This window comes from Equus asinus, chromosome 21, assembly GCF_041296235.1.
Source record: "Equus asinus isolate D_3611 breed Donkey chromosome 21, EquAss-T2T_v2, whole genome shotgun sequence".
Lineage (NCBI taxonomy): Eukaryota > Metazoa > Chordata > Mammalia > Perissodactyla > Equidae > Equus > Equus asinus.
In genome coordinates this window covers 50,022,791-50,048,484 of record NC_091810.1, presented here as the reverse complement: position 1 = coordinate 50,048,484, position 25,694 = coordinate 50,022,791, and the positions used below count along the sequence as shown (strand labels likewise).

General features: G+C 58.9%; 1 protein-coding gene across 3 annotated transcripts in view; it reads right to left on the bottom strand.

Annotated features, from left to right (window-relative positions):
* COL7A1 (collagen type VII alpha 1 chain) overlaps window positions 1-24,569 on the bottom strand; it is a 34,080-nt gene extending 9,511 nt beyond the window's left edge. The window contains exons 1-95 of one of the 3 annotated variants that reach the window (XM_070492640.1): window positions 24,472-24,569; window positions 24,276-24,361; window positions 23,622-23,802; window positions 22,798-22,957; window positions 22,617-22,710; window positions 22,364-22,525; window positions 21,953-22,116; window positions 21,746-21,875; window positions 21,528-21,644; window positions 21,278-21,424; window positions 21,077-21,193; window positions 20,852-21,001; window positions 20,642-20,770; window positions 19,821-19,964; window positions 19,607-19,732; window positions 19,361-19,504; window positions 18,678-18,797; window positions 18,377-18,520; window positions 17,907-18,032; window positions 17,660-17,806; window positions 17,280-17,402; window positions 16,756-16,911; window positions 16,393-16,527; window positions 16,161-16,307; window positions 15,943-16,079; window positions 15,525-15,651; window positions 15,292-15,438; window positions 15,033-15,205; window positions 14,899-14,934; window positions 14,789-14,815; window positions 14,651-14,695; window positions 14,515-14,577; window positions 14,002-14,073; window positions 13,880-13,915; window positions 13,689-13,724; window positions 13,439-13,510; window positions 13,255-13,332; window positions 12,985-13,011; window positions 12,849-12,902; window positions 12,642-12,704; window positions 12,478-12,537; window positions 12,325-12,360; window positions 12,092-12,136; window positions 11,977-12,012; window positions 11,571-11,615; window positions 11,451-11,486; window positions 11,294-11,329; window positions 10,906-10,938; window positions 10,680-10,733; window positions 10,543-10,602; window positions 10,411-10,446; window positions 10,232-10,312; window positions 10,095-10,130; window positions 9,852-9,896; window positions 9,532-9,603; window positions 9,251-9,295; window positions 8,974-9,000; window positions 8,733-8,762; window positions 8,522-8,602; window positions 8,410-8,445; window positions 8,300-8,335; window positions 8,130-8,210; window positions 7,842-7,877; window positions 7,379-7,441; window positions 7,249-7,293; window positions 6,197-6,232; window positions 6,088-6,123; window positions 5,881-5,976; window positions 5,727-5,762; window positions 5,603-5,638; window positions 5,450-5,497; window positions 5,070-5,105; window positions 4,815-4,937; window positions 4,532-4,732; window positions 4,414-4,449; window positions 4,277-4,330; window positions 4,027-4,095; window positions 3,906-3,950; window positions 3,731-3,793; window positions 3,537-3,581; window positions 3,156-3,191; window positions 2,992-3,027; window positions 2,805-2,849; window positions 2,554-2,586; window positions 2,412-2,474; window positions 2,272-2,307; window positions 2,113-2,193; window positions 1,904-1,972; window positions 1,732-1,767; window positions 1,608-1,649; window positions 1,406-1,450; window positions 1,272-1,316; window positions 528-563; window positions 385-444; window positions 138-245 (exon numbers count right to left, since the gene is read on the bottom strand). In XM_070492640.1, coding sequence (XP_070348741.1) covers window positions 138-245; window positions 385-444; window positions 528-563; window positions 1,272-1,316; window positions 1,406-1,450; window positions 1,608-1,649; window positions 1,732-1,767; window positions 1,904-1,972; window positions 2,113-2,193; window positions 2,272-2,307; window positions 2,412-2,474; window positions 2,554-2,586; window positions 2,805-2,849; window positions 2,992-3,027; window positions 3,156-3,191; window positions 3,537-3,581; window positions 3,731-3,793; window positions 3,906-3,950; window positions 4,027-4,095; window positions 4,277-4,330; window positions 4,414-4,449; window positions 4,532-4,732; window positions 4,815-4,937; window positions 5,070-5,105; window positions 5,450-5,497; window positions 5,603-5,638; window positions 5,727-5,762; window positions 5,881-5,976; window positions 6,088-6,123; window positions 6,197-6,232; window positions 7,249-7,293; window positions 7,379-7,441; window positions 7,842-7,877; window positions 8,130-8,210; window positions 8,300-8,335; window positions 8,410-8,445; window positions 8,522-8,602; window positions 8,733-8,762; window positions 8,974-9,000; window positions 9,251-9,295; window positions 9,532-9,603; window positions 9,852-9,896; window positions 10,095-10,130; window positions 10,232-10,312; window positions 10,411-10,446; window positions 10,543-10,602; window positions 10,680-10,733; window positions 10,906-10,938; window positions 11,294-11,329; window positions 11,451-11,486; window positions 11,571-11,615; window positions 11,977-12,012; window positions 12,092-12,136; window positions 12,325-12,360; window positions 12,478-12,537; window positions 12,642-12,704; window positions 12,849-12,902; window positions 12,985-13,011; window positions 13,255-13,332; window positions 13,439-13,510; window positions 13,689-13,724; window positions 13,880-13,915; window positions 14,002-14,073; window positions 14,515-14,577; window positions 14,651-14,695; window positions 14,789-14,815; window positions 14,899-14,934; window positions 15,033-15,205; window positions 15,292-15,438; window positions 15,525-15,651; window positions 15,943-16,079; window positions 16,161-16,307; window positions 16,393-16,527; window positions 16,756-16,911; window positions 17,280-17,402; window positions 17,660-17,806; window positions 17,907-18,032; window positions 18,377-18,520; window positions 18,678-18,797; window positions 19,361-19,504; window positions 19,607-19,732; window positions 19,821-19,964; window positions 20,642-20,770; window positions 20,852-21,001; window positions 21,077-21,193; window positions 21,278-21,424; window positions 21,528-21,644; window positions 21,746-21,875; window positions 21,953-22,116; window positions 22,364-22,525; window positions 22,617-22,710; window positions 22,798-22,957; window positions 23,622-23,802; window positions 24,276-24,360 — 7,263 coding nt within the window. In that variant the 5' untranslated portion in view covers window position 24,361; window positions 24,472-24,569. The remainder of the gene's footprint in view (window positions 1-137; window positions 246-384; window positions 445-527; window positions 564-1,271; window positions 1,317-1,405; window positions 1,451-1,607; window positions 1,650-1,731; window positions 1,768-1,903; window positions 1,973-2,112; window positions 2,194-2,271; window positions 2,308-2,411; window positions 2,475-2,553; window positions 2,587-2,804; window positions 2,850-2,991; window positions 3,028-3,155; window positions 3,192-3,536; window positions 3,582-3,730; window positions 3,794-3,905; window positions 3,951-4,026; window positions 4,096-4,276; window positions 4,331-4,413; window positions 4,450-4,531; window positions 4,733-4,814; window positions 4,938-5,069; window positions 5,106-5,449; window positions 5,498-5,602; window positions 5,639-5,726; window positions 5,763-5,880; window positions 5,977-6,087; window positions 6,124-6,196; window positions 6,233-7,248; window positions 7,294-7,378; window positions 7,442-7,841; window positions 7,878-8,129; window positions 8,211-8,299; window positions 8,336-8,409; window positions 8,446-8,521; window positions 8,603-8,732; window positions 8,763-8,973; window positions 9,001-9,250; window positions 9,296-9,531; window positions 9,604-9,851; window positions 9,897-10,094; window positions 10,131-10,231; window positions 10,313-10,410; window positions 10,447-10,542; window positions 10,603-10,679; window positions 10,734-10,905; window positions 10,939-11,293; window positions 11,330-11,450; window positions 11,487-11,570; window positions 11,616-11,976; window positions 12,013-12,091; window positions 12,137-12,324; window positions 12,361-12,477; window positions 12,538-12,641; window positions 12,705-12,848; window positions 12,903-12,984; window positions 13,012-13,254; window positions 13,333-13,438; window positions 13,511-13,688; window positions 13,725-13,879; window positions 13,916-14,001; window positions 14,074-14,514; window positions 14,578-14,650; window positions 14,696-14,788; window positions 14,816-14,898; window positions 14,935-15,032; window positions 15,206-15,291; window positions 15,439-15,524; window positions 15,652-15,942; window positions 16,080-16,160; window positions 16,308-16,392; window positions 16,528-16,755; window positions 16,912-17,279; window positions 17,403-17,659; window positions 17,807-17,906; window positions 18,033-18,376; window positions 18,521-18,677; window positions 18,798-19,360; window positions 19,505-19,606; window positions 19,733-19,820; window positions 19,965-20,641; window positions 20,771-20,851; window positions 21,002-21,076; window positions 21,194-21,277; window positions 21,425-21,527; window positions 21,645-21,745; window positions 21,876-21,952; window positions 22,117-22,363; window positions 22,526-22,616; window positions 22,711-22,797; window positions 22,958-23,621; window positions 23,803-24,275; window positions 24,362-24,471) is intronic. The other 2 variants (XM_070492642.1, XM_070492641.1) reach the window with 2 other exon arrangements.
* Window positions 24,570-25,694: the final 1,125 nt, after the last annotated feature.

Below are 25,694 nucleotides of genomic sequence, written 5' to 3'. Positions count from 1 at the left end.
AGCTTCCTCCTGCTCTGCCCCCTCAAGATTGGGAGCCCCTGAGGCAGGGCCTGGGCCCCCTTCTCTTCCTCACCCACTACTGGATTCAGAGGTCCAAAAGTCCCCACGTCCCCACATGCTGCTCCCAGCGCACTTACCCGCTCTCCACTGGGGCCTGGCTGACCCATCTCTCCTCGAGGGCCTGTCTGACCAGGGAATCCAACAATACCAGGAGCACCGGGGGGTCCAGGGGGGCCCAAGTCTCCCTGTAACAGAGATAGCAAACGGAGGAGTGGTCCCAGCAGGACCCCTTCCCAGGACTAGACTCAGACTGCCCTCTTCCTCCCACCTCCAGGGGCCTCCCTGCCTGCTGCCCCCACCACTAGTGATGGGGCATTGACTTACCTTCAGACCTGGAGGACCAACTGGCCCAGAGGGGCCCTGGACCCCGACTCCTGGGTCACCCTTCAAGGGAACGAGGGGTCAGAGCAGGCTCAGGGAGTCTCAGGACCATGATCTTCAGAAGGAATGATTTAGGGCACACATACCTTGTTACCCTTTAGTCCTGGAGCCCCTTTCTGACCCTAAAAAAAACCAAAGTAAACAGCACTTGAGAGGGTGTGAACATGAGCCCAGAGCTTAGATACAGCCCAAAAATATTCTCAGGGGAGCTCAAATGTGACCAAGGATTGATTCACTGGAGCTCAGATGTGACCATGGACTCATGGGGGCACAGACAGGGAAGCTGAGATGTGATCACAGATACATGGGAGTTCAGGCATGACCACAGACACGTGGAGCTTACACATGAGCACAGACATATAGGACTGTGGATGCGAGTGCAGATCCATGGGAGCTCAGACAGGAGCAGGAACTCAGACACATGCATCCCAGGGAGCTTAAACATGACCACAGACATGAACTCAGATACATGGAGCACAGATGTGGCAGAGGAGAGGGGCAGCATAAACGCATGACAAAGGAGAGGCCCACAGGAACTTCAATGTGGCCTGAGACCTGGGAGATCAGAGAGGAGCTATGTGTGTGCTCAGACATGGTGACAAACAGAAGACCTAGGAGAGGCACATAGAAGCAAAGATGGGGCCCTGAGCTCTGGGAGTGTGGATGCCAAGAGGCATAACCCCTGTGTTCTCCCGGGAGCAGGATCCTGTAATGCTGGAACATATGGCCAGGCTCAGGTTCAGACACGTGCACAGGCCCAGGAATGGTCCCTGATGTCCATGACTGCACTCCTCCACCCAGGCTCATACTGGCCCAGACCCCAGACTCACATCTTCCCCAGGGTCTCCAGGCTCCCCTGCACGGCCAGCTTCACCCTGCACAGAGAGAGTGGTGAGGGGGTCTGGCCACCCAGCCTGACCCCTACTTGCCCAGTGCTCAGGCCCTGGGGCCAAGCTCATCTCACCTTCTCACCCCGTGGCCCTGGCAGTCCCCGGTCACCCTTGGCTCCCTGTAGAGATGGGCATCAGAAGGCAATATGGGCATCAGCGTTACAAACAGATGAGACTCAAGGAGGGAGGCATGAGGCCCAGGGTCAAATGGGGCATATTATGGAAGTTGAGGGACATGAGGGTGGGTGAATGTGCTGTTGGAGGCTCCACACTCACCGGCTCTCCCACCAGGTCTCCAGCAAGGCCTCCAGGTGCTCCCTGATGAGGGAGAGGGGTCAGTGGGATTCCTCAGCCCCCACCCACCACCCAGCCCCTCTTCCCAGGCCTCCCACACACTCACCTTCTCTCCCTTTGCTCCAGGGGGCCCCACCACAGCCTGTAGGGAATGCCTGGTAAGTTACCTAGCCTCCTGCCTTCTCCCCACGCCCACCCTGCCATCTAGGATGGGAAGTGCAGACTAGGCTTGGGCATGGGGCAGAGGAGGTGGTGCAGAGGATGGGGTCAAAGATCACCTGTCCAGGGGTCCCCATGGGTCCAGGCTCTCCTTTAGGTCCAACAGGGCCGGGCAGACCTGGTGACCCCTGTGGCAGAGCAGCATGAGGAACTCAGTGCCTCTCCACCACCCTGACCCTGCTGCCCCAGCCCTCCTCATCCTCCAGACACACAACTAGGCAGAGGGCCCCATCACAGGCCTGCAGCAAGCTCCCCCTGAAACACACACCGGCACGCCAGGGGCTCCTCTGTCTCCATCTTTTCCACTGGCACCATCACGACCTGGGGCTCCTGGCTTCCCTGTCTCCCCCTGAGAGGGAGGAGCTCTGTCAGAGGCCCACCCGCTGACTCTTGACCCCCGGAGCCCAGCCCTGACCCCAGGACTCACCACTTGTCCAGGCAAACCTGGCGCCCCTTGAGGACCCTGAGGGAGACAAATCAGACGTGAGTGGTACATGGGAGAACATGAGACTGACCCAGAAAGCAGGGACATAGTGTCCCTGCAGGGTACACAGGGGACTCACTCACCACAAGGCCTGAAGGGCCAGGGGGGCCGGGAAGTCCCACAGCTCCAGTAGGTCCAGGCAGGCCCTGGGGGATAAAGAAGTTCAGGGCAGTGCCAACCCTACCCAGCTCCCTGTGACTCTACCCCATGAGCTGGGCCACTCACCCGTCCTGGTGGTCCTGTCTCTCCAGGCTCTCCCTGCCAAAAATCCAGAGATTGCATGACCCCACAGATGGACAAGAGGCTCCTCAGCCCCAGCCCATAAGCAGAGCCCACGTGGACGGGGCACCTTAGTGCTCAGCTTCATTGTAGGGCAATGACATCCCAGGAGGTTGGCAGATGTTCTCCTAGTGTGGACAGGCTCCTCTGAGCCTCATCTACCTTGCAGCCACACACCAGCACACATCTATACTCACCTTCAGGCCAGAAGGTCCCTGGGGTCCTGAGGGGCCAGCAAGACCCTAGAGAAAAGTGTCAAGGGCAGGGGACAGGGGTCAGAGTTATCCACTCGGGCTCAGGGATTAATATGAACAAGGCTTGGCTTATCAGTGGGGACTGATGCTTGCTCCACCCCTACCAAGCGGTGCTCCACCCGTCACTCACAGGGGCACCAGGTGGTCCAGGGTCTCCACGGCCACCCTGTAGAAGAGAGAAAGAGTCTGACGAGGGAGCCAGCCTCAACACACTGGGGACACTGGGCAGTTCTGCCCATTTTTGGGGTTGGGCACAGATGGGGGTAGGAGGGGTGAGGATTCGGGAGTACTCACCTCTGGGCCAGGGGTCCCCCTCGGACCTTGCAGACCCTAGACAGAGAAAGGGGATCCTGAGCCTCAATCTGGGCCTCCCTTGGGTCTGTTCCTGCCCTCTGGAGGCCTTTTCCTGGGGGACCCACTTCTACACCCCACCCCCAGTGGGCATAGACCACCATATACCAATGAATTGCCCCTCATGGATAACACATATGGGCCTGTGTGCACACACACACAGCCTGCCTCTTGCAGACATAATGCATCTACACTCACACCCGGGCACACAGGCATAATACCCTCATCACTGGTCACTGGTGACATGTGCATATGGCAGCCAGCACACAACAGAGGGTGGCTGTCCCCCAGAACCCAGGCCAGGCTGTTCCTGCCACCACTCACCGGCTTCCCTTCAGGCCCAGCCACACCACGCTCTCCCAACAGACCCTGGAAAGAACCGGGTTAAGTCCACACTGTTCTTGTTCCCCCATCCCAACTTCCCCCTAGACAGTCCCAGGCAGTGCAGACTCCAGTCCAGACAACACAAGTAAGAGCCGTGTGCTTGCACACATGCGGCCCACAGGGCAAGGACTCACCGGGCTGCCATCAGGACCCCTCTGTCCAGGCTCTCCCCGGTCTCCCTTGATGCCTGGCACACCCTGCAAAAAGTGCCATGCCCTGAACCTCCAATCACTGCCATGTGCCTACACACATACCACCCCCATATGCTCCCACAGAGGAGGGGAAACATGGTAGGGTGGGAGGCCTCACCCTGTCTCCTTTGGGGCCTCGTTCACCATCACCGCCTGGCTCCCCCTGTAGGGAAAATATGTCAAGCCAGGCCCTGGTGCCATGGCAGGGGATAGCCCCCAGTTTGATTGCACACACTGACCTTAGCTCCCTTGAGTCCAGGGGGTCCTTGTTCTCCAGAGAGTCCAGGACCTGGTCTGTCCATGGCCACCTACAAGCACAAGGTCACAGGGGAGAGATGTGTCTTCACAGAGGCATGGAGGGTCATCCAAATCACAGGGTCCCAGAGGGTTATGGGGTCAGAGACAGCACATGGATTTTCTGGGGCCCAAGCTAACAGTGGCCTCCTGGTGACAGCAGTCACAGGCCTAGGGCAGGGCTGGGGTGATCACCTTGGGGCCAGGGGGGCCGGGGGGTCCAGGGATACCAGGAGGGCCGTCTCTGCCCTGCAGAAAAGAAGGAAAATGAGGTGGCTGCCCCAGCAAGGCCCCCAGGCAAGCCTGCCCCTTGCAGCCCCATCCCAGCTCACCTGTTCTCCACGTTCTCCTTTCTCTCCCCGTTCTCCCTGAAGTGCAAACAGCAGAGTGGGGAGTCCAGCTCCTCCTGACCCCACTTCCCTGGCCCTCCCAGCAAACCCCCAGGCTCACCCTCTCTCCTGGTCTTCCTGCTTCCCCCACACTCCCAGCCGGGCCTGGCAGCCCAGGAATACCAGGCTTTCCAGGCTCCCCGGCAAGGCCAGGAGGTCCAGGGGGACCCCTTTCTCCAAGGCCCAGGCCAGGTGGTCCCTGGGGTCCGGGATCGCCACGATCTCCCTTTGGTCCGCGATCTCCAGAAAAGCCGATGGGTCCCTGGAGGAGCAGAAGAATGAATGCTGGTAGCTGTACAGCCACATCCTCCACAGGGCACCTCCCACTCAGCAGCTACACACACCTCCTTGCCTGGGGGGCCCCGCTCGCCTGGGTCCCCCTTGGGGCCGCGGTGCCGTTCAGGCACAGGCCGAAAGCCGCTGGAGCTCTCATCCCAGGTCTCCACGATCTCCCGCAGCACAGATGTCTGAGTGAGAGCAAGGGGTCAGAGGAGCAGGGCCCATCACTGCAGCCACCGATGCCCTGGCCCAGCTCTGTGGATGCTATTTGCCCCATGGGGCCCCCACCAGCGCCCATGCCCAGCCCCCAAACAACCTACCTTGATGCCAATATTTTCCAGCAACCGCTCCACATTCTGGGGATACAAGCTGGGTAAGGGACTGCCCACAGAGGAGAAGGCCCTGCCTCTGCCCCACACTGCCCCCAGAAACAGCCTCCATACCCTCTTCTCCAGGCCTCATGCCCAGAGGACCCTTTAGCCCTTAGCTGAGGCAGCTCAAGGCCACTGGGAGCCCCTCCCTGGCATATCCCCATTGCCCAGATTCCTCTGAGTGTAGGCTACAGGAATCCCAATAGGGCAGGGGGCCGAGCACACAGTACCGAATCCGTGAGTCCTCATGGCAAGGGGAAGGGGATCGAGGGGTGACCCCCAAAGGCAGGCAAATAAAAGTCAAGGACCAGGTCCCAATCTCCACTCACTGCCATGCTCCCAGGTTCTCCTCTCAGGCCACGCTCTCCTGGGAGGCCCTGGAGACACCAAGAAAAAAGCTGCTGAACCCAGTTTGTTGGGTATGTGTGTGCATATATGGGTGCTATGGCTACCTGGGCATGGGAAAAAGGTGGGGGCCTCACCTGTTCCCCTTTGGATCCAGTCTCCCCACGGTCACCCTGCGAATAAAGAATGATCAGGTGGAGGAAATGCCCCAGTCATGGTCAGCCTCTTGTCACAGCCCCGCCCCAACACAAGCACACTCACCTTGGGGCCAACACTTCCTGGAACACCAGGAAAACCCTGAGAAATGACAGAACACAAAGGGGTCACACAGCATCATGGTGTCCCGGGAGGGTACCTGGTGAGAACATTTTGGCCTCTGTTGCTGTCAAGTCCTAGAACTACACTGGCCACTTACCTGGCCAGAAGGGCCGACCTGCCCTGGGAGGCCCGGAGGGCCCTGGGGTCCAGGGCTACCAGGAGCTCCACGCTCACCCTTAGGACCATCGTCACCCTGTGGAGGATGTAGCCAGCATCAGGACTCTGAGACCCCAGAAAGGAGTAGAGCCATATATCACAGGGTCAGGGTCAGGGGTCAGAGGTTGCAGAAGACTCCAGCACTCACATGTCTCCCAGGGGTACCCGAATCTCCCTTCTCTCCCTAAGGAAGACAAGGGTGCTTCAGACAGGGCCCCAATCTAAGGCCAGAGCAGACTCCCAGTGAGAGGCTTTACCTTCCTCCCGTCTTCTCCAGGGTCCCCACGCTCTCCCTGCAGACAGAGGACACACATCAGCCCAGACATTCACCAGTGTCTGGCTGCAGAGACTGTCTTGGCAGACCTCAGGGGACTGTATGTGCCTGTAGCTCCAAGCCTCTGTGTGTCCTGGAGTGTACCCTGTGACTGTCTGAGTGAACTGTTGCACGTCTGAGGGTGTGCCTGTGTGCATCCGCTCACCTCCACTTGTGACTGCACATGTCCTCCTGTCTCTGGCTTTCTAGATGTAACTCTACATTGAAGAATCTCTGGGTTTGTGTGTGTCCACATGTCCTGGGTATGTGTGTATTAGCACGTGTACCTGTGCATGGCTCACTGTGTCCTGGTAGGCGGCACTTGGTGGGTGTCTCCGTCCATCTGCACATCTTGACTCGTGTCTGCATGTGGGCATGGGCTTATACATATATACCCAGGATGCACATGTCTGCATGACCCTAGTGCCTTGAGAATTATCTGTGCATCTTGGTATCTGTCTGCAAATCTTTTGTGTATCTCAATATGTGTGGCCATTTGTATGTGAGTGACTGCGTCAGTGTGTCCCAGCATGTGTCACATGTCAGAACCTTGGATGTGTATCTCATCAGGGCTCAACACAGGTCCACATGTGACCCTGGGTCCATGTCTTAGCACATATCTGAGGCTGGGTGGAAGAGCTTGTGTGTCAACATGTCTCCAAGTGTCCCCGAATGTGGCTTCACACCAGCGTGTCTGCACCTCTCAATCTGTGTCCAGGGCTCTTCATCTGTGCCTGTGGCTGTGGGTTATTTTAGCAGGTGTCAGCCCATCTGGCATAAGTCAACATGTCCACCTAACTCACTGTCTGAGAGGCTGCCTGTGGGTGCATATGGACATGTGTTTCACGATGTATCTGCACGTCTGGGCTAGGTACGTGGGTGTTGGCAAGTCTCAGCACATGTCTGCATGGGTGCTGCATGTGTATCTGGACATCTGGGCTGTGGACATTTGCTGGTGTTTCTCGGCGGTTTGCCATGTCTGCCCTGGACACTCACATTTTTCCCATTCAGGCCAGGCTTGCCATCCTTGCCTGGCTTTCCCTGTGGGAACAGATCATCAGTCAGAAGTCAGGGCTGGGGTGAGGGCAGTAAGGGGCAAAAGGGTAACATGAAAGCCGAGACTCACCAGTGCTCCAGGGGGACCAGGGGGGCCAGGGGGGCCCTGTTCTCCTCGGAGGCCTGGAAGCCCCTGGAAAAAGTCTTTGTTAGGATTGAAAGGGCCACTGAGATATCCCCTGGGATGCATCCATCGACTGGGAGGATGCCACTAAAATCCTCCTCCAGTGTGAAGACCCCCAGAATTGAGAGGTGCCACTGAGATCCCTTTAGGCAGAGACCCCACGGGTTAGGAGCACCCCTGCTGAGACTCCCAAGGGAAGAACTCCCAGGACTTATTAAGGCCCCCAAGGCAGAGAAGGTCAGAAAGCAGGACTCTACTAAAACCTGCCTGTCATGGACTGGGACTCCTCCCAAGGACAGGACTGGGCCAGTTCCTTCTACTCCCACTGATGCTGTGACTATGACAACCTGGCTGCAGTTTACACTAGACCCCTGAGCCGCCCTCCACCCTAACATCTCCCCTTACTTACGTCTCTCCCTGGGTCCCCAGCTTTGCCTGTGGCACCCTGAAAAGAGACTTAAAGTCAGGGAGTCTGCAGTGGTCATCAGTCAGGGGCACTGCCCGCTGACAGGGTTACTAGTTCCTGTGAACCCAAGGCCTAAAGGCAGTAACATCCCCCACCCAGCAGGATTCTAGAAGAAGACACAGATAACCCCTCTGGCCCCAGAGCTCAAGACCAAGAAGACCCAGGTGAGGTTGGAGTCATGCGAAGGGGCAAGGGAAGGGACGCAACAAGGCAGTGATCACCATGACTCACATGCAGCCCAGGGGGGCCAGAAGTTCCTGGTTTCCCATCTAGCCCACTGCGGCCATCCAGGCCAGGGGGGCCCCGGTCACCCTGAGGAAACAGAGTGGCAAGAGGCCTCAAAGGATGAGACGGATCTGAGAGCCCAGGCTCATAGTCAAAAAACCTCTGTACCCTCTCACCTTTTCTCCTGCTGGGCCTCGGATGCCTGGGTCCCCCTGGAGGGAACAAGGTCAGTGAGAGATGAAGGCAAGAAGGGGGTTTGTGTGATCAGGCAAAGTGCATCGCTTACCTGTGGGCCTGGGGGCCCCCGAAGTCCAGCAATGCCCTGAGGAGAGAGGGAGGAAGAAATCAGAGCAGGCTTTCCCAGGCCCACACATCCCCATGGGACCAACCACACTCACCCTCTCCCCAGAGGCTCCAGGGGGACCGGGGTCACCCTTGGGTCCTCGAGGACCCTCCTGTCCACGGTCCCCAGGTTCTCCCTGTAGCAGAGACAAGCTTGTTGAGGGAACAGCACTAGGGCCACAGGCACACCCCAGGAAGAACCTGTGCTGGGGGCACAGGGATGCCTTCCTATGCTCACAGCTTCACTCCACCCACAGGCCCTGATACCTTCTCTCTGGCTCCAAGTCCCGTGTCCACCTGTGGGAGGGAATGACCAATGAGAAGAATGATCCAACGAGAGGAAATGGAGTTGGTGAGGGGAGATGGGGCCAATGGGAGCTATGGTATCAGTGGAAATATTAGGGGGCAGTGGGGGATGTGGGAGTCAGTGGAAGGGATGAGGGGACACAGTGTGGAGCCAACAGGAGTAGGTAAGGGAGAAGAGCACCAGACCCAACTCAACCCTTACCAGCTGTCCAGGGGGTCCTGGGGGACCCTGGGAAAGAAAAGAATTGTAGTCAACAGGAGCCCTTGGTCGCAGGGCATGGCACAGGTTTGCCCCAGGCTCAACTCTGCTCCCAGATTCCCTGCAGCACCCCAATGCCAACCCCTAGAAGGCAGGACAGGCCTGGAGGTGGCCATCAGTGCTCCCCACCTCGACGTCCAGGCCCCTCAGGTGGACATCAATCAGATCGAGCTGTGGAAATCTCCATCCCTCCCAAACCCGGAACACCAGCACTACTCACCGGCTCCCCACGGTCACCCTTGGATCCAGATGGTCCAGGGCTGCCCTGGAGAAAGTCAGAGAGTCAGGGTCACTGAGGATAGGGGGCAGTTTCAGGGAGCTTTAGAAGTACCTTAAGGACTCATGGGGACCCTGGTGGCCTTTGGGGGTTGTGATGAAGGGGTTAGAGGAAATGAGGATAGTGAGGGTTTGGTATTGCAATGTTGGGGTGGCAGGATTGGGGGTGGGAATTGGATGTTGGGGGTTGAGGTTAAGGGTCAGGGGTCAGAGGTTAGGACTCACATTTCGTCCATCTTCTCCAGGATCTCCCTGGTCTCCCTTCTCACCCACAGGCCCCCGAGCTCCAGGTGCCCCCTGGGAAGAGCAGGTGGTCTGAGATTTTGCAGGTTCCCCCAAGATGCCTCATACTGCCCCAGGTTCCCCATTACCCTTAAAACCAGGCCAGAGTTTCCCATCACTGCAAGCCTCCCTGCAGGATCTCCCATCACCTCCCTCCAGACTCTCCTATCACACTTTCTCCCCCCCCAGAATCTCCTATCACCTTCATGCCCACCTCCTATAGATTCTCCCATCACCCCTTACTTCTCCCAGCCAAGGCTCACCCGAAGGCCACGCTCTCCAGCTTTTCCAGGCAAACCTGGGTCACCCTTGTGATGGAGAGAAAGCCACACATTGAGCGGGTGAGTTAGGCTCAAAGTAACTGAGGGAGTGGGGGCAGAAAAGGGCCTGGGCACCAACTGGACAGGAAGTAGGGAGATGGACTGAAGGATCTGGTAGAGCCCCCAGCCCACCGGGATCATACTTCAAGGGTAAAGGATCGAAACCACAGTGGGAAGGAGACTCACCGGGGGGCCCTCGTCACCTTTCTCTCCAACTTCACCCTGTGAGACATGAGAATCAGCCCTGGTCCCAAGACGTCCAGTGATGCCAGCCACACCCTACTCCCCTAACCCCTGGGACTCCTGGAATCCAGCCCTCTTACGTCTCGTCCTCGGGGGCCAACAGGTCCTGGGGGGCCAGGCCGCCCAGGGTCTCCCTTTTCTCCAAGAGGCCCTGAGTCACCCTGTGGAGCAGGCAAGAGTAAGGCTGCACATAGCAGCCAGCTCTTGAGGGGAGGCAACCCCAGAAATCTTGACATTACCCAAGGTCACAGGTACTTACTGGGGGTCCTGCTCTGCCAGTGAGGCCAATGGGACCCTGCAGGGCATGGGAAAGGGGAACAGGACTTAGCTGGGGGTCCCAGGTACCACCTCATCTCCTTCTGTCACACTCCCCATCCCCATATTTATTTACCCTGTCTCCAGGGTCTCCTTTGGGGCCAGGGTCTCCAGGAAAAACCAAGCCAGGTTGGCCCTGTGGGTGGAAAGATCAGAAGTCAGAGGGGCACAACCTTTACCAGTATTCCCCCTAAACACTTTCCTTTCACTCACCCGCTCCCCTTTGACTCCAGGGGCTCCTCTGGGCCCAGTGGGCCCCACATCTCCCTGGAGGTGACAAAGACCATTAGCGCCAGCCCCAGGCTCCATGACCCCCAGCAATCATGCCACAACCCTCATGACTTCCAGAGGCCTCTAGGCATGCCCAGAGGCAAGCCCTATGGTCTTGACCTCAACCCTGTTCACCCTCTCTTCACTCTCGCAAGACTTACAGACTTACCTTCTCTCCTTTGGGTCCAGCACCAGCAGGTCCCTGAAAACAAACAGGACAGACATAGCTTGGCCTTGCCTGGGGATCATATAGCCTTGATTGGAGTTGAGATTATATAAAACTGGAAGTCACAGAGCTCAGTCTGTCCAGAGGTCACAGGGTCACCGCTGGAAGCAGGGCAGGGGTTACACAGAGCTCATGAGCTGTATGGTGGTCATGGGGTCACAGGATCACGCCAGGAGTCAGGAGGTGCATTATAGCATAAGGAGAGTCACAGAACTCTGAGGCTACCCAGGGTCCCAAGGTTATGGGGTCACAGCGTGGAACACCAGTTTACAGGTGGGTCACTGTTCAAGGAGCTGCACAGTGCTCAGAACCCCATTCTCCCTTTACTCACCACTACAGCAGGCACCCCAGGGAGACCAGGCTCCCCCTGTAGAGAAAGGACAGAGACAGGGATGGGTCAGAGACCCACCTAGAAACCCAAGGTTTCGGTCTCCCACCTGCCAGCATCCCTGGAAGCAGAGGGGACTGGCCCCCAGCCCATGACCCACCTTCTCTCCTCGGCGGCCAGCGGGTCCTGGTGGCCCCTGCATGTGGAGAAAGCATGAGCCCAGGACGGGGAAGAACACATGAAAGCCCCACTCCTGGTCCCACCACAGTCACAGACTTACTTCAGGACCCTCAGCTCCAGGACGTCCAGCAACTCCAGGCAGCCCCTGGAAAGAGGAGCAGAAATGTTGGTCCAGGTGGGTGGGGGCAGGGGGTTATGGCAAACAAGGGCTAGAGGTTGGGGGTAGGGGCTGGAGAGGGGTCACAGAAGACCAGGATTTAGGTCAGCAGGGGTCAAACTCGGCAGAATAGAGACCAGGTGTGGAAGTGAAGGTCAGTTCAGCAAGGTCAGAAAGCTAAAAGTGAGTCCCTGGGGTTGAGGGTTATAGCCCACATCAGCAGAGATCAGGAGTCATGTGAGGAGGGTTGGAGGGGCAGGGCAGTCGAGGTCAAAGGTGAGAAGACAGAACCAGGAGGGGTCACAGAGCCCAGGTCAGCTGGCACTAGCATTGGGGTCAGTGGGCTCACCTGGGGTCCAACCGGGCCAGGGGATCCACGTTCACCCTGATGGAACAGCATGGGTTGGTGCTGAGTCTGGCCCCAGATCCTCCAAGGCCCTGAGGGCACCCCGGGCTGCACTTACCTTCTCTCCAGTCTCACCCACACTCCCTGTTAGTCCTCGGTCACCCTGAGGGGAGAGAGATAGGAGAGGGGCCTTGACTGTCAAACCCCAGACAAGGTGCTTCAAACTCCAACCCTCCCACCTCCTCTGACCTGGAGAGAATCCTTATCTCCTGGTTCTCCCACCTCCCCTAATCCTATAAGGGTCACAATGTGTCACCCCTCATACCAGACCCCTTCCAAAATGGCACTTACTTTGGGGCCAACATTTCCAGGAGGTCCCTGTAGGCCCTGGAAGAGGTTCAGAGATTTCAGTTTGGGCATAAGAATGGAGTAGAGGGTTGACGGCTGAGGGTCAGGGCAGGAGCTATGCCCACTACATTCAGAACCCCTGACCCCTGCACTCACCCGCTCACCGGGGGTCCCAGGTTGTCCTGGGAGACCTGGGGCTCCATCCTCACAGTCACCCTGAAGGAGAAACAGACGGGTGGAAGAGCCAGGGGAGGCCGTGCCCCCCAGCACTCAGAGCCTTCTGCCCCAGAACTGGGACACCAAGAAGTCATGTCTCCTACCTTTTCTCCTTTCTCTCCAGAGGGGCCAACTGGGCCTTGGGGTCCAGGGCTTCCAGGAAGACCCTAGGAGGAAGTGAGTAAAAAATGTGAGCCCCAAACTGTGAGGTCTAGCATGCACCTACTGCCCCAGCAGAGCCTTCAGCCCCTCCATCTATACCCCTGAGCATGGCCCCCAGGGTCCCCAGCAAAGCCTCAAGTCCCCCTCACCGGCAGCCCGGGCTCCCCTGGAGCAGTGCCGCCATCACCTGGTCCAGGGGGACCCTGGGAGAGAACAGCAGGTCAGGGGATGGCTAGTGGGATCCAGATCCCAAGCCACCCCCAGCATACCTTGCTCCTCACTTACCCGTTCCCCACGATCACCTTTGTCACCCTAGAAGACAGATCATGACCCTATGACCCTGGACGACACTTCCACTCCCCAAGATACCAGGAGGAATGAGGGTCATGGGGTCAAATTGGATTACAAAGGTCATGGAGGAACTGAGGAATTATGGAGGGTCAAGGGGTCACATAGGCTCAGAGTGACCAATAGGGGTTATATGGGTTCAAATGGGGTCCCCAGGTCACTGGTTCACATGGAGATGATGAGACCATATGGTGGTCATGCCATTACCTTCACTGCTGTTCCAGGAAGTCCTGGGGGGCCACGGGGTCCTGGGTCCCCCAGTGGGCCACGAGATCCAGGGGTGCCCTGGTGGAGGAGACAAAGTATAAAGTACAACCTCATAGACCCTTACTCCCCCCACATTGGTTCCCCCATCACACATCACTTGCCCCCCACAGACCCCAGAACTTACCGGAGGTCCAGGGTCCCCTTTCTGCCCAGGAAGCCCTGGGCCATCGCCTCCTCTGACTTGCCCAGGCTCTCCCTGCAGGGACAGAGAGGAGTGGACAGGATGCAGGGTATGGGAGCCTTGAAGTGGGAGAAGCCCCTAGAGGTGCCCCAGCTAGTCCTTATCACGCCTTAGCCCCTACACAGTGTCTTGCCTGGGACAACCCTGTTCCTCCCTGGGACATCCTGGCTCCCTCCCTTCCCCCTTCACCTACCGGCTCCCCCTTCGGGCCTCGAGGCCCTCGTTCTCCCTGAGGACAAAACATAGCAAAGTGTGATGCTTGGTCTCAGGCGCATCTCAGGGTGGGCCCCCATGGGCCAACACTGCCCTACCATCCCAGGTCCCCATCCTGCAGAAAGAACTTTGGGAAAATGCTGAGAGAGTAAAGAAGGAAGAGCAACTTACCGGTTCTCCACGAGGGCCGGGCCACCCTGGGGAGCCCTGTAAATGGAAGCCAGAGTCAGACCACCCCAACCACTCAAGCAAAGTGCCCCACCACATGACCTGCAAGGGCAAAGCTTGCTCACCTTTGGGCCAGGGGTTCCAGGAATCCCAGGGCGGCCAGGGTTGCCTGGAGGCCCATCTGCCCCAGGGAAGCCCTAAGGAGGCAAAGAGGTCAGGGCAGGAAGGGACCTTCCCTCAGTGCCCCTGGTTTGCTGGAGTAGCCCAGACTATTCTTCATCTGGACTCCTCACCACCATAAGCCCCCGAGTGTTGTTGGGGGTGAAGCAGTGGGGCAGAGAAGTGGCCTCTTCAAGCTGAATGGAGCCTGACTCCAGGCACAAGGGCAGTGATGAGGCGGAGGGCCCTCCCTGACTCTAGGACTTAGAATTTCCATCCAGGCTCTCCAGGGGATCTCAAAACCCCACTGGCCCCTCTACTTCAGACCCTTCCCCAAAGCCTAGTGTGGTTTATAATGTCCACTTAGGCTTCTAGGAATATCCTGTGGTTCTAACTCTGCTTTTTCCTTCTCACTTCTAAAAACCCTGAGGAAACTTCGAGGAGTGTCTTAGGGGAACCTCAATGGTCTTCACACTCACCCGCTCGCCCTTTGCAATAGTACTTCCAGGGGGTCCCTGGGGGCCAGGAGCACCAATCCTGCCCTGAGAGGAGAGAGCAGGTGAGGAGGCTGTATGTCAGTCAGGGCGCAGAGGACAGGTGTGGGGAGGCACTCACCGGCAGGCCAGGGGGGCCAGGAGGCCCAGCTTGTCCTTTCAGGCCCTAGGAAAGGTGATCAGTGAGCCCTGTGTTGCCAACCTCCCCCTGCCCCACTGACTTCCAACCCATTCTTTACCCCCCACTAAGGCCGCTCACCATCTCTCCAGGCTCCCCTTTCTGGCCCTGGGGAAAGGCATGTCAAATGAGGGTCAGAGTGGCTAGCTCCAGGGGTGCCCTCGCCCACCCTCTCAACCCTGGACACTTACCTGTGGACAATGCACCGAGCAAGGCCCTGGCTGTGGCTGTGGACACAAGGTCTCCTTGAGGCCAGGCAGTTCTATCAAGAATCCCCAAATCCCCTTTTCTATACCACTTAGCCCCCCAGAGGCCCCTTTCAAACCTGGGTGGCCAAAGCTGTCTGACACAGGGCTGTTGCCAGACTACTGACTGCTCGGTCCAAGCTTGGACCATCATCCACTGCGAAGAAGTTCTGGACAGGGTCCGTGCTTGGCACCAAGCGATGCAGCTGTTCTGGATCAGCTCCCACCAAGCCCAGCATCATCACTTTGAGCCCTAAGGAGGGGTCCAGCAGCCTGCATGACCATCTTGCTGGGGCAAGCCCTATTCCCAGGCTCATCCTCATCAGCCCTGCTCCTCACCAGCAGCCTGGGCCTCGCGGACAGGGTTGAAGATGTCACCTCTCAAGGGCTCATCTACTAGCAGAACCATCACCCCTGGCACATGCTGGCGGCGTCCAGGAGCATCTGGTGCCATCAGGTGTCTGTGAGCTGTGACCACGGCTATGCCTGGGAGAAAGGACATGTCAGAATCCAGGGGCACCAAGCTCCCAATGGGGTCAGCCCCAAGAGTCCATGTTCCCTGCAGATCCTACCCAGGTTGTTCCCACTTGGGTCCATGTAGGGGATGCTGCGGATCTTCTGCAGGATGACACCAGGGTCATGGGAGCTGTTCAGCGGGAACAGTGGAGAGGGCCGGTGACTGTAGGACAGGAGGCCAATCTAGAGTAGGGGGGGACACAGAGCCTGTGGAGGATGACAGAGCAGGGATGGGGGACAGAGAGCCTGGGGGAAGACACAGAGCCTGGGGTGTATGACTAAACCTGAACTATTAGGTGGTCAGCAGTGATGGTAGGATAGGGAGCCAACCAGCAGGTGAGCAGATCTGGAGTCTGGGGAAGGGCTGGGAGAAAGCTGAGACCGATGGTGGGGCAGGGAAATGGTAGCTGGTGTGGAGCCTAGGGTGGGGAAGGGAAGGAACAGGTAAGGCTCTGGCTGCCTCTGGGGCCAAACCTGGACTGCCTGTGGCCCAAGAGGCCCAAGCGCAGACACCAGACGCTCCAGGGCTCGCTTCACAGCCTCTGCACGATGAGCATTGTCCCGAGTGGCATGGAGCAGGAACACCACGTCCATCAGGCCATGAGGACACACTGCAGGAAGGGGGCTGAGTTACTGAAGCGGTCAGCCCATCTAGCTACCCCCTTATGCCCCTCCCACTGTGCCCACCATACCTGGGCTCTGTGTGATAGAAGCCTCAGGACCCTGTATACCCTCCCGGACGGGTGTTAGTGAGAAAATATAGGAGATGCCGGGCTCTAGTCCTGTCACCCGCTGGGAGCTCGATATCCCTGGAAGTGTCTGTGAGGCCCCAAGCATTTCTGCAGAGGACAGAACTCAGTTAAACAAGAGGCCCTCCGTGGAGCCTCAACTGCCAGCCCACCCCAACCCTGGCCTCCCCTTCACCTTGGTCAGGGCCTCTGAGTGGCCGCCAGGACAGGCTGTAGCTGGACACCCCAGGCACTGGGGTCCAGGCCAGAGTCACTGAGTCAATTGAGGTGTCCACCACACGCAGTTCAGTGCTTGGGACACGAGGTGACTCTGAAGGAGGAACCAAAGACCAAGGATCAGAGTCTGTGTTCTGAGAACCCAGAGGGGAGAGATCTAAGGAGATCCTGGGGCAGATTCATCTTAGTGAAGAAAGTGTCATGGGAAGTCAAGTTGGGATCATCCCAAGGTCAGAAGTGGTAGGGGAGCTACAGGAGGAGTCATTCAGGGTCATGGGATGCAGGAAATCAGGGTAGGTCATCAGCGGGAAGAAGAGCATACCAGTGTATGCAGTCACTTCCACCGGGGGCCCTTCTCCAGCGGGCCCCAAGACACTCAGCCACACGCGGTACGGGGTCGCTGGCTCCAACCCGTCCAGTTCGTAGCTACCGAGCTCCGGTCCCAGGACCCGAGACTGTTCCTGGCCACCTGGGACAGCTGGGAGGGTGAGGGCAAGAGGCACATGGGAAGATGCCACAGACCAGCATTAATGGACCCACCCACCTTACTGACCCCCACCTACGTTACTGACGATGACCCCGCCAGCCTCACTGACTGACCCTGCTGACGGAGTCGACCCTTCTGATTGATCTTTCCCGTTCTCGCTGATCCTGCCCGTTTTACTGCCCGTGCCCGACTGACCCTCATTGATCCCACCCACCAGACCCGATTCATCTCCCCTACGGAGATCCTGCAGACCCCCACTGACAGACTCTACCCACTCCCACTAACCTCGCCCACCTCGCCGACCCCGCCCACAGCCCCGCCCCCATTGGTCCCTAACCCCCAACCGGGGCACCTCTCACCCTCGGGTCGCCAACGCAGATGGAAACCTTGTGCTCCGGGCACCGGCTGCCAGCGCAGGCTCAGCGAGTGCTCCCCTCTCTGCACTACACGAAGGGTCTCCAGGGCTGGCGGAGCCTCCGGCGCTTGAGAGAAAGCAGGGCAATCAGGGAGGCTCCGCCCCTACTGGGCCCTGCGCCAATTCCAGACCAATCCTGGAACATGCCCCGCCCCCAGTTGGTCCCTCTGACTACCCCAGGCTTCATCCCTCTTCCCCCCTCAGACCCCGCCCCTCCAGGCTCACCACCAATCCTGGTCCCTTTTCCAATACCGAGCACAAACCCCGCCCCCAAACCGTCCAGGCCACCAATCCAAGGCTCGCCCCAACCCAAGCCCCGCCTACGCGTGGTGACGACAATGGAGACAGGCGCGCCCTCACGGTCCCCTACAAGAGCAGTCACTCGCACCGAGTAGCTGACGCCTCCTTCGAGGCCCCGTATTTCTGCGGAGTCCGTGTTTCCTGGAAGTATCTGCTGTCTGGTGGGGCCACCTGGCCAGGCGAGCATAGGACAACGGTCAGGGGTGGGAGTGGCTGATCAGAGAGGGCAATCCCCGTCAGGAGGGACAAGGGCAATGTCAGGGAATCATACCCTCGCTCCGGCCCCAGGCCAGTCTGTAGGCTGTGGCTCCAGTGACCCCCACCCAGGTGACCCGTAGAACATCACTGGAAGCATTGAGGATCTGCAGCTTCGACACACTGCCCACGGGCTCAGGGTCTGGGGACAGAGGCAGGTTAAGGGTCAGGGGCCACTGACTGGCAGAGAACAGGGTGGCAGTTCAGGCATGGTCTATGGAGGGAAGTCTGAAGATTAGTGTGAGGTTAGTGTGGACAGGTCAATGTAGGCAACCCCTGAGAGGGAAGAGGTCAGTGCCTTGGAGTGGGCAGTGCACAGCAGACAGGAGGTCACTGTGGGTGGACACTTAGTCAATGTGGGGTAGGTCAGTGTGGGAAGAGAAGTCATTGAGCAGTGATGGAGTGGGCAGCTGGAGCAGTCACGAATACAGAGCAGGGTGGGATAGCCAATGGGATGTGGTTGGCAGCTGGCCAGGGTCTACTCACTGGTCCTCACAACCACAGAGGCGGGGGTCCCCTCCAGACCAGCCACATGGGGCCACACGTGCACTGTGTACTCAGTATCTGGCTCCAGCCCATCCAGCTCAGCCACCATGGCCTCCCCGGAAACCAACTGGGATTTCTCTGGGCCTGGGAGTGAGGATGGAGGCAGTTCTGGGACTAGCCAGATTCTGCCCTCCAATGCCCCACCTAGACCCCTAAGAAACTCCCAGCTTCCATTCCACACAGACCTACCCCCCACAACCCTCCAAAACCTCTGGTCCCTTCCAAAACCCCAGGTCCCCACCGTGGCCTGAGTGCCAGGAGATCCTGTATCCTGTGGCACCAGGAACTCTGTTCCAGGCAATGGTGACAGATGAGCTGCTGGTCTGAGTCACATGGACTGTCCTCACAGGGCCCAGTGGGTCTGGGGGGAGAGGCAGTGGAGAGTCTGGTGGGGGAGGCATTGGGGGGCCATCTAATAGGGGAAGGCTATGGGAATCTAACAGGAGGCAGAGATCTCACAGGGGAGGTAGTGAATGGAGCAGATGGGGGAAGGAGAGGAGATGGGGATCTGAGGTGGCAGGTGAGAGGAATCTGAGAGACAAGAGGGTCTGACAGAGAAGGTAGTGGGGTTCTGATAGAGGTGTTAGGAGGCATTGAGGGGGTTCTGATAAAGGAGAAAGTATAAGTTGAAGAGGAGAATCGGGTCCAGGAGAAAAGGCAGTGGGGGTCTGAGAGATGAGATGGTAGAAATCCGAGGGCAGAGACAGCGGGGTCTTAGGGGAGAGGCAGAGGAACCTGAAGAAGGCGGGCTTAAGAGGAGGCAAGGGAGACTGAAGTGGGAGCAGGGGTTCCAAGGCAGGAGGCAGTGGGAGTCTGAAGGGGGAGACTGGAGTTTTGGGGAGAAGCAAGGGTCCGAGATGGGAGGCATGGGGGTCAGAAGGGGCTCTGGAGGTAGACAGCCAAGGGGCTGCGTCAGGCCCTGACCAGTTCGAGCCACGATGACCACAGGGGGGCCCTCCTCTCTCCCTCGCAGTGCCGACACAGCCACCTGGTAGGAGGTTCCAGGCCGCAGCCCCATGATATCCGTGGCAGTAGATCCTGGGGGCAATGTCCGGCTGGACTCTGGACCTAGGGTTGGAGGGAAGTGTTGGCATGGCTCCTGCCTGTCCCCTTAGTCTCCCATATCTTGATGGTTCCCCTCAACAACCCTCCCACACACCCCACACTGACCATCCTCTGTCCTCCAGCTAATCCGAAATCCACTGGCTCCAGGAACAGGTCCCCAGGCCACCCTCACCCACGTTGCATCTGACGCCATGACCCGCAGCCCCTGGATAGCAAGTGGAGTTTCTGGCTCTGAGGGTTAAAGACAGAGGTCAGGGGTCAAGATCAGGATTGGGGTGAGTCAGGCAGCTGTCCCTCACAACCCTCCTTCAGTGCTCACCCCGGCGGACAGTGAGGATGCTGGCACTACCCTCATGGGTACCCACTCGAGCAGACACCCGCACAGTGTAGCTCAGCCCAGCCCGGACGTCATCCAAGTCAAAGGCTGTCTGACTCCCAGGAAGCACCAGGGTCCGCTCAACCCCTAAGGGAGAAGGCAGGGTAGGTGGGCAGGGGTCAGTGAGAGACAGGGATGTGGGAGATGGCAGTCAGTGACAGACAGGGATACGGATGAAAACAGTCAGTGAGGGATGGGACATGGGATGAAAAAGGTGAGAGATGAGGACATGGGAAAAAAGGAGTGAGTGATGGACAGTGACATGGGATAACAGAGGCCAGTAAGGAATGGGACACAGGATGATAGGGGTTAGTGGACAGGGACATGGGATATAGGATGACAGAAGTCAGTAGACAGTGATTTGAGTCGACAGGTCATTGATAGGCAGGGATGTGGGGTGACAGGGGTCAGTATTGGACGGGGACATTGGATGAGAGAGGTCAGTGGGGACAGTCGTCACAGCTAGGGTAACAGAAGGGCAGGTCATTGAGCTTGTGGTTGTGGAGAAGAGTGAAAGCCATGAACAGGGATGCAGGGCAGAGAGTGGAGAGAGACCCAGGTGAGGATATAGGCTGGGGCAGAGCAGGGGGCAGACAGGCCCTGCGATGGGTCTGGGCTCAGTGCCATCTTGGGAGATGGATGGACAAGGAGACAGGAGGAGGCTGTAGAGACCCAAGAGTGGAAGGAGATGGGATGAGGATGCAATCAGACCCCGAGGGCTGGAACTTTTGTGTGCGTCTAGGTGCTGGCTGTGTCCACCTCACCCTGGGTGCTGCGCACGGTGATGCGGTACTCAGTGGCACTGGGAACTGGGCTCCAGGACACTCGTACCCGCTGCCCAGGCAGCTCGGTTGCCTGTAGGTCCGTCACAGGGCCCACAGGCATTTCTGGACCTGTTGGAGAGCATAGCATGAGAGGCAGCCTAGGGCCCCTGTACCTTCTCCTTTACTTGGCCAGGGCCACAGAGCCCTCACCAGTGGGGACCACAGTGGCGGGCGTGGCCACCTCGCGGCCCTCCAGCAGAGTGTAGAGCGTGAGGCGATACTCAGTGCCTGGCTGCAGCCCATCCAACTGGTAGCGGGTCACATCAGAGGGTAGTACCACCTTCTCTGGCACCTCCAAGCCTGCAAGATGACAGGGTCAGGCCAGCTGAAGCCAAACCCCTACCCTGCCTGCTCACTCCTCCCCCCTGCACTGACCACTCTCACGTCGCCACTCCAGCCGGTAGCCACGGGCCTCAGGCACCAAGTTCCAGGAAAGGAGGATGGATGTGGGACCCAGGATGACTGGGCGCAGGGTCTGCTCAACAGAAGTATCTGCCCAGGGCACATGGGACATCAGCGGCCTCTGTGCCCTGCCTGCCTGCCCACCCAGCCCAAAAAAGCAGCCAGTCTTCTCACCAGTTCGGGCAGTCAGGGAGGTGGCAGATCCCACACTATGGCCAAGCAGAGCACTCACGGTCACCTCATAGTCTGTGCCAGGCTCCAAGTCATGCAGCAAAACCGACCCCTGCCCAGGGCCCAGCTCCTGCTGCTGCAAGGCCCCACCTACACAGGGGGCACAGAGGAGTGAATGGGCCTTGCAGATTCAGGACTCTGCAATCCTGTCTGAGGTGCAGGGACCCCCCCTCAGCCCACACCTCTCACTCACCACTGAGGACTCCCCACGTCACACGGTAACCAGTGGCACCTGGTACACTCTGCCAAGCCACCAGGAGGCTGCGGGCTGTGGTGTTCTGGATGGTCAGCTCTGGCCCCTCCAGGGCAGCTGGGGGAAGATCCCACCAGGGATTAGTGGAGTCAGGAGTGGAAGGGGTTACGGGGGTGGGTGGCTAGGTAAGTGGGTCAGAGGTTAGCAGAAGTGCTCACTGGTCCGAGCTGTCGCGCTCACGGCCTCCCCAATGCTGTTGGCGTAGAGAGCAACCACAGTCACTTGGTACTCGGTCAGTGGCCGGAGACCCTGCAGCTGTATGCTGGTTTCACCAGCTGGGATGCTCACCTGCCCAGGGTCAGAGGTCACTTCATCTTGCCCAGCCAAGTTCCCAGCCCTCCACCTACCACTCCTGACATCCTTACCTCCCGCCGCTCGCTTGGCAGGGGCTGTCCCAGCCCTGTCAGAGGAGTGTACTGGACCTTGTAGCCAGTCACAGGGCCACTGGCCGCCGTCCACTGTACTCTCAAGGATTGACTCCCTGGCTCAGACAGCACCAGGTCTCGTGGACCAGAGGTCGAACCATCAGCTGGGAAAGGGGAAAATCAGGCCATCAGGCAGGAGGATCAGGGGTCAGCACTTATGGAGCAGTGTTGGGGTCGAGGGTCAGGAGCACATGGGGTAGGGTCAGCACCTCCAGGGCAGGCTCAGAGGACATCACCCCCACCTTGGTGTCAGGAGCACATGGGATGGAATCAGCACTCCCAGGTTGGGGTCGGGGTCAGGGTCAGGGTCAGAGCTCCAGGTCAAGGCACACAGTGTGGGCAGGAACTCACGGGGCAGGATCACAGGCACACCACCAGCAGTCATGCACACTCTCCGGGAAACAAGAGGAAGAAGCGTCCTTAAGATGCTGAAGTCATTGACGAAGAAGAAGAAATCACTGGTTGGCTGTGAGGCCACTCGCTTCAGCTCCTCATGGTCAGCATTCTTGATCCCTGAGGTGATACCCAATCAGGGCTCAGCTGCCAACATGCCTTCTGACTGGTCCCTGCCCCAACTTAACTGTCACCGCAGCTTGGTACTCACCCACAGCAAACAGCTTGACTCCCTGCCCCTTCAGCCTCTGGGCAGCTGTGTCCACCAGGTCCTGGGACTTCCCATCTGTGATAAGGATGCAGACCTGGGGCAGGTGCAGGGGTCAAGTCAGGACTACCTCAGACACTTAGCTTGTGGTCACTTTGGGAGGCACGGTAGGGTGAGAGATCACCTTGGGGACACCAGGTCGGGCCAGCTGGGGCAGGAAGACATGGTCAGCCACATGGAGAATTGCAGCCCCTGTGCGTGTGTTGCCCCCCTTGTAGCTGAGCTCACGAATGGCACGGATCACATCACCCCCTGAGCCAAGCGCATCCAGGCCAAACTCCGTCCTATGGGGAAGGGGATTAGGAACAGGCTAGGGGCCAGGACCTTTTGTGGCCCTGGCCTCCAGGAGTTCACTGGGTGAGGGTTGTATCAGGCCCCCTTGATAGTCCTCTTGGTTCTGTGATTCCTGCCGTCCACCTCTGAAGCCCCCAAGTTAACAAACTTCTCAGGTACCCCTTTATGTCCTGCCTGTGGCTGGGCCTGGGCAGGCCTGGAGCCCTTGGGGCTCCCAGCCTCAGGGAGACTGGAGGTCTAGTTAATTAAATAATTGTAGGAGGAAGGGCTCAGTTGTAGGGAGGTGGACGTTAGCCAGACAGGGAGGCCCTCTGGTGAGTGGAGAGGCTGAAGGAGTCAGGAGGCTAGAACATGGAGAATCCAACAGGCACAGGGCATCTGAGCTCCCCAGGCCCCCCCCCCCCCCCCGGGGCTCTCCATCTCCAGATCAGAAAATACAGCCCCTGTCTTTGGCGGGGCACTGGTCTGGAGGTGTCTCAGGTGCAAGGGCTCTACCTAGGAGATCCCGGTTTCTGTCTCCAGAGGAGGTCGTGGCTGGGGGAGTCTCTGGGTTCCCCAAAGCCTGGTCTAGGAGTTTTCGGGCTCTCTGCTCCTGTCTGGGAGAGGGGTCCTGGTAGGAGCTCTGAGTCCCCAGCTCTGGGGGCCACCACTCACCGTGGGTCGTCACTGTACTGCACAGCAGCAAAGCGCACACCCTGCGCACTGGCTGCTCCAGAAAAGGGCAGCACCAGCCCCTCAAGGAAACCTCGCACTTCGCGGAAGTTGCTGCGGCCAATGGATGAGGAGCCGTCGAGCAGGAACACGATGTCAGCGGCGTAAAGGCGCGTGCAGGTCACTGAATCGGGAGGAGTGATCACAACCTCTTCTTGGAACGCACCCACCCCTCTCGGGGCACTGCGGTCCCTTGGAACTGGGGGCTGGGGACGGGGAGTAGGCCTTGTCTTGGGCCTGGAAACCTTGGAGTGAGCCGCGGTGGGGCCTGGAGCAGCCTCCTCCCCGGAGGATTGGTGAGGAGGTGGGGAGGGAGAGTCGCCTGCACAGATGCAGATCTGGGACTGAGGGGGCCAGTGCAGAGTGACATAGGGTAGGGGACCCAGCGCTCATCTAGGGAGCCAGAATTTGGATTCGAATAGGATAGGATGCAGTTTGGAGGACACAGCGCGGGTGGCGGAGGGTTTGGGGAGTCCGGGGAGAGTCAGGAGGAACGCGCGTGGGGTCGTGGGGAGCGGGATCCAGGATGAAGGCCCTGTGGAGCCGCGGGTGACAGGGTACAGCGCCCTGGACAGGGTCCTTCCCTGCCATGCCCACCTCTCTCCCTGTGCTGGGCCCGGACTCGGAGCGCTCCTGCCAGGATCCCGGCGCAGAGCGCGGCCACCAGGAGCCGCAGCCTCATCCTGGGTGGGGGAAACGGTCAGCCAGGACCACCGCCTCTGTCTCTCGGCCCCCGCGGCCTTGGCAGGTCCGACCGAGCCCAGCGCTCCCCTACCCCCGGTCCCAGTCTTGCCTGCCCGTCCGTCGGCTCCCGCCGCCAGCCGCCGCCGCAGTCCCGCAGCCACAGCAGAGAAAAGTCCCTGATTGGGGGCGGGGGGGGGGCGGGGGGGGCGGAGCGGCGGGCGGGGACCCAGGAGGCCCGCCCCCACCCACCGTCCCAGAGGTCGCCGCCCCCGCCTCCCCTCCCCTGAACGGATAATCTGTCTCCACTTAAGTGTAAAACCCCCCACCTCCTGTGGCTTCTAGGAATCCCCCAGAAGGTTCTCTACAGACAGATGCTGAGGAAGGTCCCCTCCAACCCCATCTAGGGTCAGAGGTCTTGGCTGCTTTAGGTCAAGCACAGAGTGATTAGTAAAGTGACTGCTGGAGGCTGGAATTCAGATAGGTTCCTGGGGGCCCGAAGAGGCAGGAGGATGGTGGGGGGTGGGGAAGCCTGCAGCTGGAGATGACTCACCCTGCACCCTATGGGGGTGCCCAGACAAGCCCTCAGGCCATGAGTCCCGACGGCCACTCCTGTGATTCAGCCATCCCTGTCTGTTGGGTCTCCTGTGCCCCACCCCAAACCCCTTGACAGGCAGAGCAGCCCCCAGCAAATGAGGGGTTCTGGGCTCATCCCAAGGAAAGCAAGGCACCACTGGGCTGCATCCAAGTAATGCCTGCCCCCGCTTTGGAGGGGGAAGCCAGAAGGAGAGAATCTGTGTCATGCTTATGTTTAAGTGTCCATCCCAGTGTCACGCACCCCCAACTATGCCCTGAACCATTCCCAGACAGATGCCAGCCAGCTGTGCCTGCAGGGGGGGTCTATCCATACATGGAGGGTGGGACCACCCACAGTGACAGCTCATCTCTCAGGAATCCACCCCCTCCTGCCTATTTCCCCACTGGTGAGCCTGTCTTCCCCAAGCCAGGTACCCCTAACCACACATCCTCATTCTGGCCTGCCAGAGTCCCCTCCTTCGATCTACTCTTCTTGAAGACCCTCTTCCACCCATCATCCCCACCAGGCCCAGAGGTCACCCTGGGCCCTTCCCTCCTTTCCTTACTGTCCTCATGGTCCACCTGTAGCTTCCACCTTCATAATTACCCTTGCCCCACTCCTCTCCCCTTAACCAGCTTGACTTCCCGGCCATCTCCCTGTCTCCCTCAACTGACTTGTGTGACTGTGGACGGTCCCAACATACCCCTAGGTCAGGGACACTGTCCTGAGGAGGTGAGTCTTTGTATATGCATATCTGT